This window comes from Phycomyces blakesleeanus, assembly GCF_001638985.1.
Source record: "Phycomyces blakesleeanus NRRL 1555(-) unplaced genomic scaffold PHYBLscaffold_4, whole genome shotgun sequence".
In the NCBI taxonomy this organism is placed as follows: Eukaryota; Fungi; Mucoromycota; class Mucoromycetes; order Mucorales; family Phycomycetaceae; genus Phycomyces; species Phycomyces blakesleeanus.
The window spans coordinates 280,326-294,935 of record NW_017265137.1 but is presented as its reverse complement, the minus strand read 5'-3'; the positions used below and the strand labels follow the sequence as shown (position 1 = coordinate 294,935).

Below are 14,610 nucleotides of genomic sequence, written 5' to 3'. Positions count from 1 at the left end.
TGATAATGTATCTGTATTCGAAATTATATTTGTAAACATTTATAGTTTTTGGAGAAGCTTATATCAGACAATAAGATAGAGTCAGATGAAAAGTAACATGTGAGCAAAATATAAAGGAATGCTATTGCTTAGGCAGACACAGAGTATTAATATGATTGCTCATTCAAAAAGCTAGCTATTACAGAAGACACATATTAACATATTCACACTATATGGTCAAAGCCACATTTGGTCAAGTATATTATCATATATATGAAAGGAATAAATACACATTTTAATCGACAAAAGGAATTGGTTGTTGCTATTCTTCTGTATCTTTTGAACACTTGCCCCTAATCAAGACAAGAAAGTGGCATACAAATAGACTATATAAATGAGCCAACTATAATAACCACTGTGGTATACACGCCACAATTGAGTGAAGAACAGACTCCCCCAACCATTACACAACAGATATTTGAATTACAGGGATGTGAATGGTAACAGATATAAACAATATTATTTTGTCTCTTTAATAAAGAACACTCTCACAGTATCTACTTTTCCATATATTGAGATACTAACCCATAAACAATCTTGAATACCTCAACCACCATGTATTAAAATTCTATTCCACTTCATCCAGTCCAATATGTCAATGTAGTTCTTTTATGACATCTGTGCCTTGCTTACTCGATATACATTATGTCTGCCAACTTATATTTAAGGGCTCTAATATAAAAGCTGCCTGTACATTTTTGGCGAATTATTGTTTATATCGAATGTTGAGAGATTAATTTTGTAATGTACTAATACTTGTATACTCTTCTTATTTGAATTCGAATCATCCTCTGTGCTGTGAATATAGCTGTACAATTGTGTATACAATAACAAATGGAGAGTATTAATAACTCATTGGTATTCAAAGTACAAAAAGGTTTGTGGATAATAATTTCTGTTTAATAAATCCACCCAGATTGACTTTTTTGTGCACATTCTGTGTAAATAAAATGAGAACATAGCTTGTATATTCAATCTACATTACGTCTTTTATGTCTTTCTTTCAAACATATTTTTTTTTCCTTCTCATCTCTTTCCATTTTTTTCTCGTCTTTCGCCTTTTGCTTTTTTGCACTCTTCTCTTTCTCTTTCTCTTTCTCTTTCTCTTTCTCTTTCTCTTTCTCTCTCCCATTACAATGCATCCTCTTTACAATGTCAATCCGGATTAGCCAAATTCATTTATACATTTTGCGCAATTGACATTCTCAAGAACTATTCCGAGTTTTCCTTATAAACTTTATAGACAAGAAAAGCCTATACAATCAAAAACGGAGATCGACAAAATGATAAGAACACACATATTATATTATATTAATCTTCAGAGTTCTTAACTAGATTAATTTTTCTTATTAATGAACCCTCCTAATTACAACATTAACCTCTTCAATTAAGTAAAAAAAAAAGTTCAAGCGCGTTTTTTATTAGAGTCGATAATAGTTAAAGAATACTTTATTTATTTATTAAATATACACATAAAGAAGCTATTTTATTTTTATTTGATTTTATTTGATTTGATTTCACTTAATGTTCTTTTACATGAGTAAAGGAATAAAAAGCATGACACCAAGTTCTTTGTCCCCGCATTACACGGCTCAATCTCCTTCAGGACGTAAACCTGACTTGGTAGCAAAGGAGGTGCTGGAATGGTGGCAAACCAACGGAAAGCACCCGTTCATCCAGCCCCACATCTCGTCACCGAGTAATGTGGGTGCGAACTCGCCAGAGAACTTACCACTAGGTGATAAGGTCCAGCTCATTCGACTACCAGTAGCTTCACCGTCAGCCGTTAAAGAGTTCAGTCAGGTTAGCAGTGAAGAGCCAGCACATCTCACCACAGGTTAGACCTCCCTCCCCCCAGCATCATGATTCCACATTGGCGATGCGATGTACACAGTAGTCCTTCCAAAAATGAAAAGAGACCATGCCCCACGACTTCTCAGAATTAACTGAGCTGGCGAGTAACAACTTTCACTTTCCGATGCTTGTAGCATGGAAGAATCTCCCTGCAACGGTCGCAAGAGACGCCTCACTATGAAACCGGGACTGTTGTTGCTCAAGGAGAAAACAAACGATGCGCGTTGGAGGGGTTCTATATGTAACAGAAAATATTTCATCTGCGATTAAGGTTTAGGACTGCGCTTTTTGTCAGGTCTGACGCTCACGTTAGAGCAAACGTGATATAGCTGTATATTCTTTTTTTAGTGGGATTGTGGAACTGTTTTATGGCAGAAGTAAATTCCAATAAAAGTTAAGCAGCGTAGTTATGAAAGTGACCCTGCAAAGTGAAGTGAATTAAAGCAAAGAAGAAAAGAAGTAAAAAGAGTAACAAAGGGTTTAGTTTTGATCAGTGTAGCAAGAACTCTTAAAGTGGAGTACAAGTTTCTATAACAGTTATATATAGGTTACTCTAAAGTGGTCTGTGCACTTTTTGTTCAAGAACACATGAAAAACTTTTCTTTATTTTGCTTATATAAAAAGACACAAAAAGAACCCGACGATCGCTGGAAAATAAACTCACGTATATTTCAAAGCAATGTTAAGTAATAAGAACAATGCAAAAAAAAGCAAAATATATATAGCTGATATTCTCAATAGGAAAAAAGATAAGATCCCAGAATTTTTGTTAATAATTTGACCAGTAAAGAGTCTAGCTACACCTTCAGCTTAGTCAAGGACAATGGCAATTTGGTTGCGAGCAAGATTGATTAGCTGTCAGACATAATACTGGTTCTACAGCAATAAAGTCCCGGTGCTTCATTGAGATATACAGTTAAAGTTGTATTGGTAATTCTATCTACAGATAAATAAAGTAGTTACTCCAGTAAAGACTATAATTTACAAATAGAAATACTATAAAATGATGGTATTATTTTTTAAAGGAGAAAAACATTGCTTGGTATCAATATATCTCTTTCTATTTAAGCTTACTCTTTTTGTTTTGCTTTAAATACTTAGAAGCTTTAGAGTTTTGAATTTAAAGATTGAAATGATTTTTAAAAATAATAATAACCAGTTTGCCTTGTACTTTATAATAGCTTTTTATTTGATTTCAAGAGTTTGGAATTTTGTGGAAAAGAAGAAAGAAGCACTTGTATGCTTTTGGCAATATATTTGAAACATCAGCACAAATACATCAGGATTAACCCCACAGATTTTGAGAAAATATGTGTGATTATATATTGAGGTTTTTAGCATTTTAACCAAACGGATTATAATGTTGAAAAACAATTCATTGTGAAACCTTGGCTTTTGTAAAAAGCAAACTGGATCACTTTTTTTTTTATATTACAGCTTAATTTCACGACCCGAGACTTAAATATGAGATAAAGAGGTATCACCAGCTCTCGATAAAAACATTCTGCTTGGAAATCATACAAGTTATATTCTACAGCTCTACGATATATACTGATATAATATTCTAGTAGTTTCTTCTGCTGCTAATTCTGTTGTTGTTTCTGTTACGTAAAATGGGAAGATGGGACTGGCTACACAATAGAAGCACAAGGTCACAGAACTTCTTTTTATATGTTTTAAGCTCGTCTTTAATAGGCTCTTAAACGTGCTGGTACCTGAGTACTACCTTTAAATTTCCATTTTGGGTTCTTCTTTGCTAACAGAAAGCTTCACTACTTTATTGTTCTTCTTCATGCAGAAAGCTTGCTTCTCAAAGGATTGACACATGGAATAATTATATATAAACAATAAGCCACATAGATATCACACGCCAATATGTGGAATTATTCTATTAGACGATTAGTGTTTACGTCATATCTTGCGTATTCACTCACGCGTATAGAAAAATGGCTCTTCAGTGCGAGGGAAAGAAAACTCGCCTTTCTCATAAACACAACACAGAGAAATATTCATGTAAGTAACAAAATCATTAAAGAAAGTACATTTCACACATGTTATGCTAATTACGATGAATTTATTAATGTAATTTGTAGTAATGTTACTTTTGACATTTACCTAAATGTATTTTCTCAAGAAGTGAATGTAAGTAATCACAAAATAAAAAATATACCCTTATTTCATTGAAACTCTTACTAACATCGCGCAGTTAATAGTAAAAATAAAGTCTGGCCCGAAAGGGTCAGCCTTGACAGCAGCTTGTCAAGAAAGCCTCTAGTGATGTCGTTGCAGTGAAAACCAAAGCGGCCAACCAAACCACACCCAGTTAATGGCTCTGGGAACGGCTAGCAAGAAACACCGATTTACTTTGGTCTCCTCTATTCTGACATTTGGTACAACGTGGTCAATCCGTCATAGAGAGGTGTAGCATAGGCGGGAGCCACCGGGCGCCAATGAAATACCACCACTCTCTATGACAAGCCAAACGGACTGAGGATGAGTCCTGATATTCTCCTCCCCATTGATGTCAGATGTTGAGGTTCAAAGACGATCAGATAGACTGGTTTTTTATGGGTTGACAGCCGAACGTTCTAGCGACGCAGTTGACCTATAATAAAACCAACTCAACCCGTGCGATAGGCATCCATGTGTCTGGGGTATGACTGATTTAACAAGTTGGGACGCCTATTTAGCCCAAGTAGAAGAGTCAGTATAGAGTTTGGTCCGACTGTCATGATGTACTGGTCTACTTCTTGCTAGCTAGTAACCGATATTGTAACAGCAAATGGAGTTTTTTTTTTCGCAAGATAAATTACTTTATTCAAGCCTCCACTCTCCCGTAATCGGTGTTCTGATCCTGTTTTCGCGAAGATGTGCTTGTTCAATGAGTTTTTGATTGAACGCCTTTAAGTCATTACTCTGTGCTGGAAACAATGTTACTCGTTCTCTGTACAATTTTGTACTTGACACCATATATTGTCTTTCGCTTATTACTGTCTAGGCAGTCGTAAGCAAAGACACCCTGATAATGCCAATTCTAGAACGGTAAAATCTCGTTCATCCCAAACGAAAAAGGCGGGGTCTCCAAACTTTATACGGTCTTCGTTGCCTAAAAAAGTGAAGTTCGCCCTTGTCTTTCGATTTCTTCCCCCCCCCCCCCCCGTCTCAGTCTATAGTTAACTTTTTAGTTGGCTTGACAGGTGTTTTTCCAACCTTAATTGGAAGAGCGTGAGTTCGAATCTCACAGAGACATATTACTAGCAGCAAGCTAGTTCCAATTTCGTATATATTATAATCAATAGAGCATAAGCTAACTATAAAAATATTTCAAAATAGTAAAAATATTTTTTAATTGTACAAATACAGTTAATGGACTGCTTACTGCTTGTTCTTGACCAATAATGCTACAAAAGACCCTAACACATTGTCGTTCTCATGGCAGGCATGTTTAACATGTACGAGTTCAAACTTCCGCCTGCTGACCATCTCCATCTCAGTACAAACTATCTTGCGGGCATTACTTAAATAGAAACGAATTGGAAAGTATTTTGTAATGAGCATTGAATCATTGCTGACTCTCCATCCAGCGTCAAGGTGTAAACACACATCAATTTATGAACTCACCGCTGTTGATGTCTCACTTAAATAAGTTAATAATGCTACTATGGTGATTGTTCAGAAAATTTGAAGCCCCACAATGGTAGAAATCGTAATTACGAGCGAACAAGAAGCTTTAAAATATGCCAATGGAGGCATTAAGATTAAAGACAAAAGTACTTATGGTTTCCCATCTCTTGGACCAAATGTAGAACTGACCAAGACCTTTCTCTCTAAGGTTCTGATGTAGGATAATATAAAAGCTATAAGAACCGTACATAGAATTATCAAAAGCTATGGCATATATCTCGAGATAGGCTATACAATTGTCACAATGATTGTCTAGTGGCCAGGCCTAGGCTCTCATACGCTTCTCAAACAGTCCTCCAAATACACCGATTATTTCTTTGACTCATCCTATCTGGTTTTGGAATGATCATAATATATATGCCACTTGATCCAATATAGTACTGTATTGTGGCTCTTATCACAAGCTTGATCACATATTCTCTTATTGCCCTGAGTGCAAGTCTCTTATATATGAAAAATGCAATATATCTAAACATATCTGCAATTGCTTTCTTGAGAGCAATCATGCACTTAAGCGCACTAAATACAACCTGTCAGATGACTCTGAAACTGAGAATTATAGTAAGGATTGCTCTGAGGTATTTGAGATTCTTTATGAGCTAATATCTCAATATTGAGAAAAGTAGATACTGTGAGAGTATTATTTATTAAAGAGCTAAAACGACAAAGAATTGTATATACTATTATTCAAATCCCTTGTAATTCATATTTCTGTTGTGTAATTATCGGCTTACACTGTATAATTGTGTAGTGTACATGCACTTGGTGTGTAAAAGTTTATGGGATTGTTAACTTCCCACGTTTATTACCGAGAATAAACCAGAGTCTTGTCGTGGAGTCTATAATCTACTTAATTGTAGCGTGTATACCACAGTAATGACGATTCTATAATAACAGGGCATAGTGTCTCATTTAGATATGCACTTAAGGTTGTTTTAGTGATTATATTTACAGACAGATGAAGCAATACTTTGGCAAAATTTACACTTTACAAAGAGAAATACCATAAAATGATAATATCATTTTATCTTTATTAAGTAATATAATATTTCCTTTTTTTTAAGCTTATTCCTTTTGCTTTGCTTTGCTTTGCTTTTAATTTAATAGTGTTTTAATACTAGAGAAAGCCAGGGTTTTAGATTTGAATGTCGAAATTACTTCTAAAAAATATTAATTTGACTTGCATTATATACATAAGTTTCTAAAAAGAAAAGATAGTGCCAATCTATAGAACAAATAAAGTCAAGTTATATATAGATATAAATATATATAAGTTCATATTAGCTACAAACTTATCAGCTTTGTTCTATACTATTGCCATAATTATCAATATATATAGATAAAAATACTATATACGTATAATGTAATACATAGTTTTCCATTGATATCAACAATCTTACTAAGTATTTACTGTCAATAATATATACTTGTTGGTCATTTAAAAATTGTAAAAGAAAATATCAAGAAACTGAAATATATGTCAAATCATAAGAACTTTACTTCTTTATTACCAATTTATTAAATGACTAAATTAAAGAAAATATGTGAAAAGATAAAATATCAAATTCTTAGTTCACCATTTTGCCAAAAAAATATATATAGCAAAAGTGGATCCATCCCCCTCAGGACGAAGACCTGATTTGACGGCGAAGGGGAAAAAATGAGCTGGTTGCTCTCTTTACAAGAAAGAGTGATATGGAAAACAGAGGCAAGGTCAGGCAGCGCTGCACGTCAGCATACACCATTCCAAACTAACAGATGTTCTCAGAATAATACTTTCCGCACCACATTGCGCATATATACAACCAACTCGTCTGGACACTTGCGCAGGAAACTGCCAGTGAGATACGCCAATAAAGACCGTAAAGCACAGTACAAGAGATCATTCGTGCATTCTCTCTTGTAGGTCCAGAATAAAGAAACGTAAGCTCGCCTGGGAACGAAACGCCCAGAGAGTCGACACTAGCAAAATAAGTATACTTTGTACTTGCATTTTTGGTGGAACAATGCTTACCGGAAATTTTCATGTCCGAGACGGATACTTTGGCGAGAGAGAATGTCAAATTCTTAGTTCACCACTTTGCCAAAAAAAAACAAAAAAGTGGATCCATCCCCCTCAGGACGAAGACCTGATTTGACGGCGAAGGGGAAAAAGGAGTTTGTTGCTCTCTCTCCAGGAAAGAGTGGTATGGAAAACAGAGGCAAGTTCAAGCAGCGCTGCACGTTAGCATACACCTTCCGAGCCAACGGATGTTTTCTAGATCAACGGTTTCCACACCGCATCGCACATAATCACAACCAACTCGTCTGGACACTTGCGCAGGAAGCTGCCAGTGAGATATGCCAATAAAGACAGTAAAACACAGTACAAGAGATCATTCGTGCATTCACTCTTGTAGGTCCAGAATAAAGAAAGCTAATCCGATCTGGGAACTAAACGCCCAGACAAGAGATTCAAAGTAGAGTAAGTATATATGTTATGGTTTTGACCGTGTGAGTGTGTGAAATAATATTTGTCTCCAGCCGCCAATACTATGAGATTAGCGACTTTTTTACCAGATAAACGGAAATAGCAGTAAAGAAAAATCCTTTACCAATAAACAGCAGAAATCTGGGGAAGGATTTTTAGAAGGATTTTTTCAATAATATATCAATGTAAAAATAAAATACGGAGAATAAGTATCAGAGCCGGCGTAAAAGAAGAAAAAACTTTTTTCAAAAATTCTTGTAAAAAAAAAACTTACCAAATAGTATCGGAAAGATAATACTTTAGAAACAGCAAGAAGTACACATATATCAATAAAGTTTGACTAATATATGTATGTTATACTCATAAAGACAGATGTCAGTAAATTTTGAAAAGAAAGATATTTTATATAGAGAAAATAAAAGAAATATATTACCAAAAACTTCTTGTGCCGAAGATATATGCTGCAAAGACTGACGGAGATATATTGAGAGATACTCTCAAAGTAGAAATAGAAGATAAACAGAGAGAGATGCAGAGAGAGATGCAAAGAGAGAGATATACAGAGAGATATACAGAGAGATATACAGGGAGATATACAGAGAGATATACAGGGAGATATACAGAGAGATATACAGGGAGATATACAGGGAGATATACAGAGAGGTATACAGGGAGGTATACAGAGAGAGAGAGATGCAGATAGGTATACAGAGAGGTATACAGAGAGAGATCCAGAGAGGTATACAGAGAGGTATACAGAGAGAGATCCAGAGACAAAGATATAGAGAGAGAAATAGACCGAGAGTTAATTCAAAGATAAAAGAGAGAGATAGAGAGATGAGGTTTGGCCAAGTTATTGTTGCTGTTTATATAGACAATTATTTAAAAAAAAAATTAAAGAAAAAAAAGAAAAACGTGGTCACTGTACCGTGGTTTTTTTGTGGTGATGTGTGCAAAGACAGATCATTCCTTAAAATGTTATAGAATACAATAGAGTAATAAAGTACCTAGCACTTCCTTGAATACTCTTGAAAATAATTATTACAAAAATTACTTAGATGGAGAGTATCTGTTCATTTCCCCTCGAAAGAAATATATGAATTTTTTGATATTACTCTTACGAGTAATGTGCTATGTTGTAATGTATTGTACTGTAAAAAATAGAAGATATACTCGCATCATTCTTCATATTAATTATATATCGGTGGATTATATAAGTATTATATCTGAGAACGGTAGCCAAGTACTCAAGCATTATCTTGTATAATGTATTGTACATATACACTTTGTTAAACAATAAGATAAATAACAATATCTTTGGCAAGCTAAATTATACCTCATTTTAGATAAGGTAATAATACATGAGATTATTACTATCAAAATAAATATTATATGGTATTTAGGGTACGAAAACTGATAGGCATAGTAATTATAAGAGATTTTCATGTAAAAAAAAAAAGCGCGATCCGGCAGTAATAGTTAATACATACAGCTGCAATGTTAACAACACTTTATCAGCTTTGTATATGAGTGCTGTCTCACATATATATCGCTTCTACAGGCAATTCCACCGATTAAAGAGGTGCTTTATAAAAAAAAGTTGAATAATATCTATGCGAGCTTACATTTAATAAAAAAACGGAAAACAAAGAGTTCTTTTACAACGTTCTTTATATTACGTAAAAAGAGCTCATATATTAGCGTTTTTATTTTTGAATTAAGTATCAATTATTTGCACCTCTAGCCAATATTATAGGGATAGCTATTGATTTATATTTGATAGAAGGCAGGTGTAGACATAAATGTCAATATTTATACTCTGTCATTAAGTAATATCTTTTGTACTCGGCTAATAAGCGTATATAAAAAATGTCTTATGGATAGACTTGAGAATGCAGCTCGCTCCATATCAGTGATAACTTATTACTGTGATATATACACTTATGATAAAAAAAGCCTAGCACCAGTTAAGAATTTACTAAAAAATCGACTATTTTCTTAACAATAATAATGTCATAATCTTCTTGTACATTCAATTAAATATAACGTGGGGTATATTCTGACATCTAGAATGCTCCATAGTTAATAATCAAATGCTGAGCATTACAAGTACAAGAGAATTATGTAAATTTACCCGATAGGTTTTAACGCAGTCAATATATCATTCGTTACTTATATACTCATGTCTAATGAAAAATTAATAGTAGGTGTCTTCCATTTGATATTTAAAAACTTTAACTACTAGTATTGATATAAAAATCTAAATTGGATATATTCTCTAATCTTTAACGGTTTTACAACTGTTTTCAGAGTACAAAGTATCTTCTTTTTATGTGATTGTAGCCGCAAGAAGTATTTCTACCAATAGAGTGCGAGCTGCATTCTCAAGTCTATCCATAAGACATTTTTTATATACGCTTATTAGCCGAGTACAAAAGATATTACTTAATGACAGAGTATAAATATTGACATTTATGTCTACACCTGCCTTCTATCAAATATAAATCAATAGCTATCCCTATAATATTGGCTAGAGGTGCAAATAATTGATACTTAATTCAAAAATAAAAACGCTAATATATGAGCTCTTTTTACGTAATATAAAGAACGTTGTAAAAGAACTCTTTGTTTTCCGTTTTTTTATTAAATGTAAGCTCGCATAGATATTATTCAACTTTTTTTTATAAAGCACCTCTTTAATCGGTGGAATTGCCTGTAGAAGCGATATATATGTGAGACAGCACTCATATACAAAGCTGATAAAGTGTTGTTAACATTGCAGCTGTATGTATTAACTATTACTGCCGGATCGCGCTTTTTTTTTTTACATGAAAATCTCTTATAATTACTATGCCTATCAGTTTTCGTACCCTAAATACCATATAATATTTATTTTGATAGTAATAATCTCATGTATTATTACCTTATCTAAAATGAGGTATAATTTAGCTTGCCAAAGATATTGTTATTTATCTTATTGTTTAACAAAGTGTATATGTACAATACATTATACAAGATAATGCTTGAGTACTTGGCTACCGTTCTCAGATATAATACTTATATAATCCACCGATATATAATTAATATGAAGAATGATGCGAGTATATCTTCTATTTTTTACAGTACAATACATTACAACATAGCACATTACTCGTAAGAGTAATATCAAAAAATTCATATATTTCTTTCGAGGGGAAATGAACAGATACTCTCCATCTAAGTAATTTTTGTAATAATTATTTTCAAGAGTATTCAAGGAAGTGCTAGGTACTTTATTACTCTATTGTATTCTATAACATTTTAAGGAATGATCTGTCTTTGCACACATCACCACAAAAAAACCACGGTACAGTGACCACGTTTTTCTTTTTTTTCTTTAATTTTTTTTTTAAATAATTGTCTATATAAACAGCAACAATAACTTGGCCAAACCTCATCTCTCTATCTCTCTCTTTTATCTTTGAATTAACTCTCGGTCTATTTCTCTCTCTATATCTTTGTCTCTGGATCTCTCTCTGTATACCTCTCTGTATACCTCTCTGGATCTCTCTCTGTATACCTCTCTGTATACCTATCTGCATCTCTCTCTCTCTGTATACCTCCCTGTATACCTCTCTGTATATCTCCCTGTATATCTCCCTGTATATCTCTCTGTATATCTCCCTGTATATCTCTCTGTATATCTCCCTGTATATCTCTCTGTATATCTCTCTGTATATCTCTCTCTTTGCATCTCTCTCTGCATCTCTCTCTGTTTATCTTCTATTTCTACTTTGAGAGTATCTCTCAATATATCTCCGTCAGTCTTTGCAGCATATATCTTCGGCACAAGAAGTTTTTGGTAATATATTTCTTTTATTTTCTCTATATAAAATATCTTTCTTTTCAAAATTTACTGACATCTGTCTTTATGAGTATAACATACATATATTAGTCAAACTTTATTGATATATGTGTACTTCTTGCTGTTTCTAAAGTATTATCTTTCCGATACTATTTGGTAAGTTTTTTTTTTACAAGAATTTTTGAAAAAAGTTTTTTCTTCTTTTACGCCGGCTCTGATACTTATTCTCCGTATTTTATTTTTACATTGATATATTATTGAAAAAATCCTTCTAAAAATCCTTCCCCAGATTTCTGCTGTTTATTGGTAAAGGATTTTTCTTTACTGCTATTTCCGTTTATCTGGTAAAAAAGTCGCTAATCTCATAGTATTGGCGGCTGGAGACAAATATTATTTCACACACTCACACGGTCAAAACCATAACATATATACTTACTCTACTTTGAATCTCTTGTCTGGGCGTTTAGTTCCCAGATCGGATTAGCTTTCTTTATTCTGGACCTACAAGAGTGAATGCACGAATGATCTCTTGTACTGTGTTTTACTGTCTTTATTGGCATATCTCACTGGCAGCTTCCTGCGCAAGTGTCCAGACGAGTTGGTTGTGATTATGTGCGATGCGGTGTGGAAACCGTTGATCTAGAAAACATCCGTTGGCTCGGAAGGTGTATGCTAACGTGCAGCGCTGCTTGAACTTGCCTCTGTTTTCCATACCACTCTTTCCTGGAGAGAGAGCAACAAACTCCTTTTTCCCCTTCGCCGTCAAATCAGGTCTTCGTCCTGAGGGGGATGGATCCACTTTTTTGTTTTTTTTTGGCAAAGTGGTGAACTAAGAATTTGACATTCTCTCTCGCCAAAGTATCCGTCTCGGACATGAAAATTTCCGGTAAGCATTGTTCCACCAAAAATGCAAGTACAAAGTATACTTATTTTGCTAGTGTCGACTCTCTGGGCGTTTCGTTCCCAGGCGAGCTTACGTTTCTTTATTCTGGACCTACAAGAGAGAATGCACGAATGATCTCTTGTACTGTGCTTTACGGTCTTTATTGGCGTATCTCACTGGCAGTTTCCTGCGCAAGTGTCCAGACGAGTTGGTTGTATATATGCGCAATGTGGTGCGGAAAGTATTATTCTGAGAACATCTGTTAGTTTGGAATGGTGTATGCTGACGTGCAGCGCTGCCTGACCTTGCCTCTGTTTTCCATATCACTCTTTCTTGTAAAGAGAGCAACCAGCTCATTTTTTCCCCTTCGCCGTCAAATCAGGTCTTCGTCCTGAGGGGGATGGATCCACTTTTGCTATATATATTTTTTTGGCAAAATGGTGAACTAAGAATTTGATATTTTATCTTTTCACATATTTTCTTTAATTTAGTCATTTAATAAATTGGTAATAAAGAAGTAAAGTTCTTATGATTTGACATATATTTCAGTTTCTTGATATTTTCTTTTACAATTTTTAAATGACCAACAAGTATATATTATTGACAGTAAATACTTAGTAAGATTGTTGATATCAATGGAAAACTATGTATTACATTATACGTATATAGTATTTTTATCTATATATATTGATAATTATGGCAATAGTATAGAACAAAGCTGATAAGTTTGTAGCTAATATGAACTTATATATATTTATATCTATATATAACTTGACTTTATTTGTTCTATAGATTGGCACTATCTTTTCTTTTTAGAAACTTATGTATATAATGCAAGTCAAATTAATATTTTTTAGAAGTAATTTCGACATTCAAATCTAAAACCCTGGCTTTCTCTAGTATTAAAACACTATTAAATTAAAAGCAAAGCAAAGCAAAGCAAAAGGAATAAGCTTAAAAAAAAGGAAATATTATATTACTTAATAAAGATAAAATGATATTATCATTTTATGGTATTTCTCTTTGTAAAGTGTAAATTTTGCCAAAGTATTGCTTCATCTGTCTGTAAATATAATCACTAAAACAACCTTAAGTGCATATCTAAATGAGACACTATGCCCTGTTATTATAGAATCGTCATTACTGTGGTATACACGCTACAATTAAGTAGATTATAGACTCCACGACAAGACTCTGGTTTATTCTCGGTAATAAACGTGGGAAGTTAACAATCCCATAAACTTTTACACACCAAGTGCATGTACACTACACAATTATACAGTGTAAGCCGATAATTACACAACAGAAATATGAATTACAAGGGATTTGAATAATAGTATATACAATTCTTTGTCGTTTTAGCTCTTTAATAAATAATACTCTCACAGTATCTACTTTTCTCAATATTGAGATATTAGCTCATAAAGAATCTCAAATACCTCAGAGCAATCCTTACTATAATTCTCAGTTTCAGAGTCATCTGACAGGTTGTATTTAGTGCGCTTAAGTGCATGATTGCTCTCAAGAAAGCAATTGCAGATATGTTTAGATATATTGCATTTTTCATATATAAGAGACTTGCACTCAGGGCAATAAGAGAATATGTGATCAAGCTTGTGATAAGAGCCACAATACAGTACTATATTGGATCAAGTGGCATATATATTATGATCATTCCAAAACCAGATAGGATGAGTCAAAGAAATAATCGGTGTATTTGGAGGACTGTTTGAGAAGCGTATGAGAGCCTAGGCCTGGCCACTAGACAATCATTGTGACAATTGTATAGCCTATCTCGAGATATATGCCATAGCTTTTGATAATTCTATGTACGGT

The 14,610-nt window shown here is 33.8% G+C and overlaps 5 protein-coding genes across 5 annotated transcripts; 3 read left to right on the top strand and 2 right to left on the bottom strand.

Annotated features, from left to right (window-relative positions):
* Positions 1-1,563: 1,563 nt before the first annotated feature.
* PHYBLDRAFT_164239 (hypothetical protein) lies at positions 1,564-2,748 on the top strand (the record flags this gene model as incomplete). Its single annotated transcript, XM_018434974.1, has 4 exons — positions 1,564-1,876; positions 2,242-2,270; positions 2,518-2,579; positions 2,679-2,748. 4 exons carry the CDS (start codon positions 1,564-1,566, stop codon positions 2,746-2,748), a joined length of 474 nt encoding a protein of 157 aa, XP_018295363.1.
* Positions 2,749-5,055: 2,307 nt separating this feature from the next.
* On the bottom strand, positions 5,056-5,451 carry PHYBLDRAFT_60450 (hypothetical protein; the record flags this gene model as incomplete). The annotated part of the gene is made up of 2 exons (XM_018440643.1): positions 5,056-5,200; positions 5,273-5,451. The coding sequence occupies 2 exons, from the start codon at positions 5,449-5,451 to the stop codon at positions 5,056-5,058; spliced, it is 324 nt and encodes a 107-aa protein (XP_018295362.1).
* A 136-nt stretch (positions 5,452-5,587) lies between these two features.
* Positions 5,588-6,194, top strand: PHYBLDRAFT_164237 (hypothetical protein; the record flags this gene model as incomplete). Its single annotated transcript, XM_018434973.1, has 2 exons — positions 5,588-5,695; positions 5,982-6,194. 2 exons carry the CDS (start codon positions 5,588-5,590, stop codon positions 6,192-6,194), a joined length of 321 nt encoding a protein of 106 aa, XP_018295361.1.
* Positions 6,195-7,237: 1,043 nt separating this feature from the next.
* PHYBLDRAFT_164236 (hypothetical protein) lies at positions 7,238-7,927 on the top strand (the record flags this gene model as incomplete). Its single annotated transcript, XM_018434972.1, has 2 exons — positions 7,238-7,439; positions 7,680-7,927. The coding sequence occupies 2 exons, from the start codon at positions 7,238-7,240 to the stop codon at positions 7,925-7,927; spliced, it is 450 nt and encodes a 149-aa protein (XP_018295360.1).
* Positions 7,928-10,743: 2,816 nt separating this feature from the next.
* Positions 10,744-13,131, bottom strand: PHYBLDRAFT_60448 (hypothetical protein; the record flags this gene model as incomplete). Its single annotated transcript, XM_018440642.1, has 5 exons — positions 10,744-10,761; positions 11,194-11,263; positions 11,755-11,867; positions 12,457-12,592; positions 12,890-13,131. The coding sequence occupies 5 exons, from the start codon at positions 13,129-13,131 to the stop codon at positions 10,744-10,746; spliced, it is 579 nt and encodes a 192-aa protein (XP_018295359.1).
* Between the last annotated feature and the right edge of the window lie 1,479 nt (positions 13,132-14,610).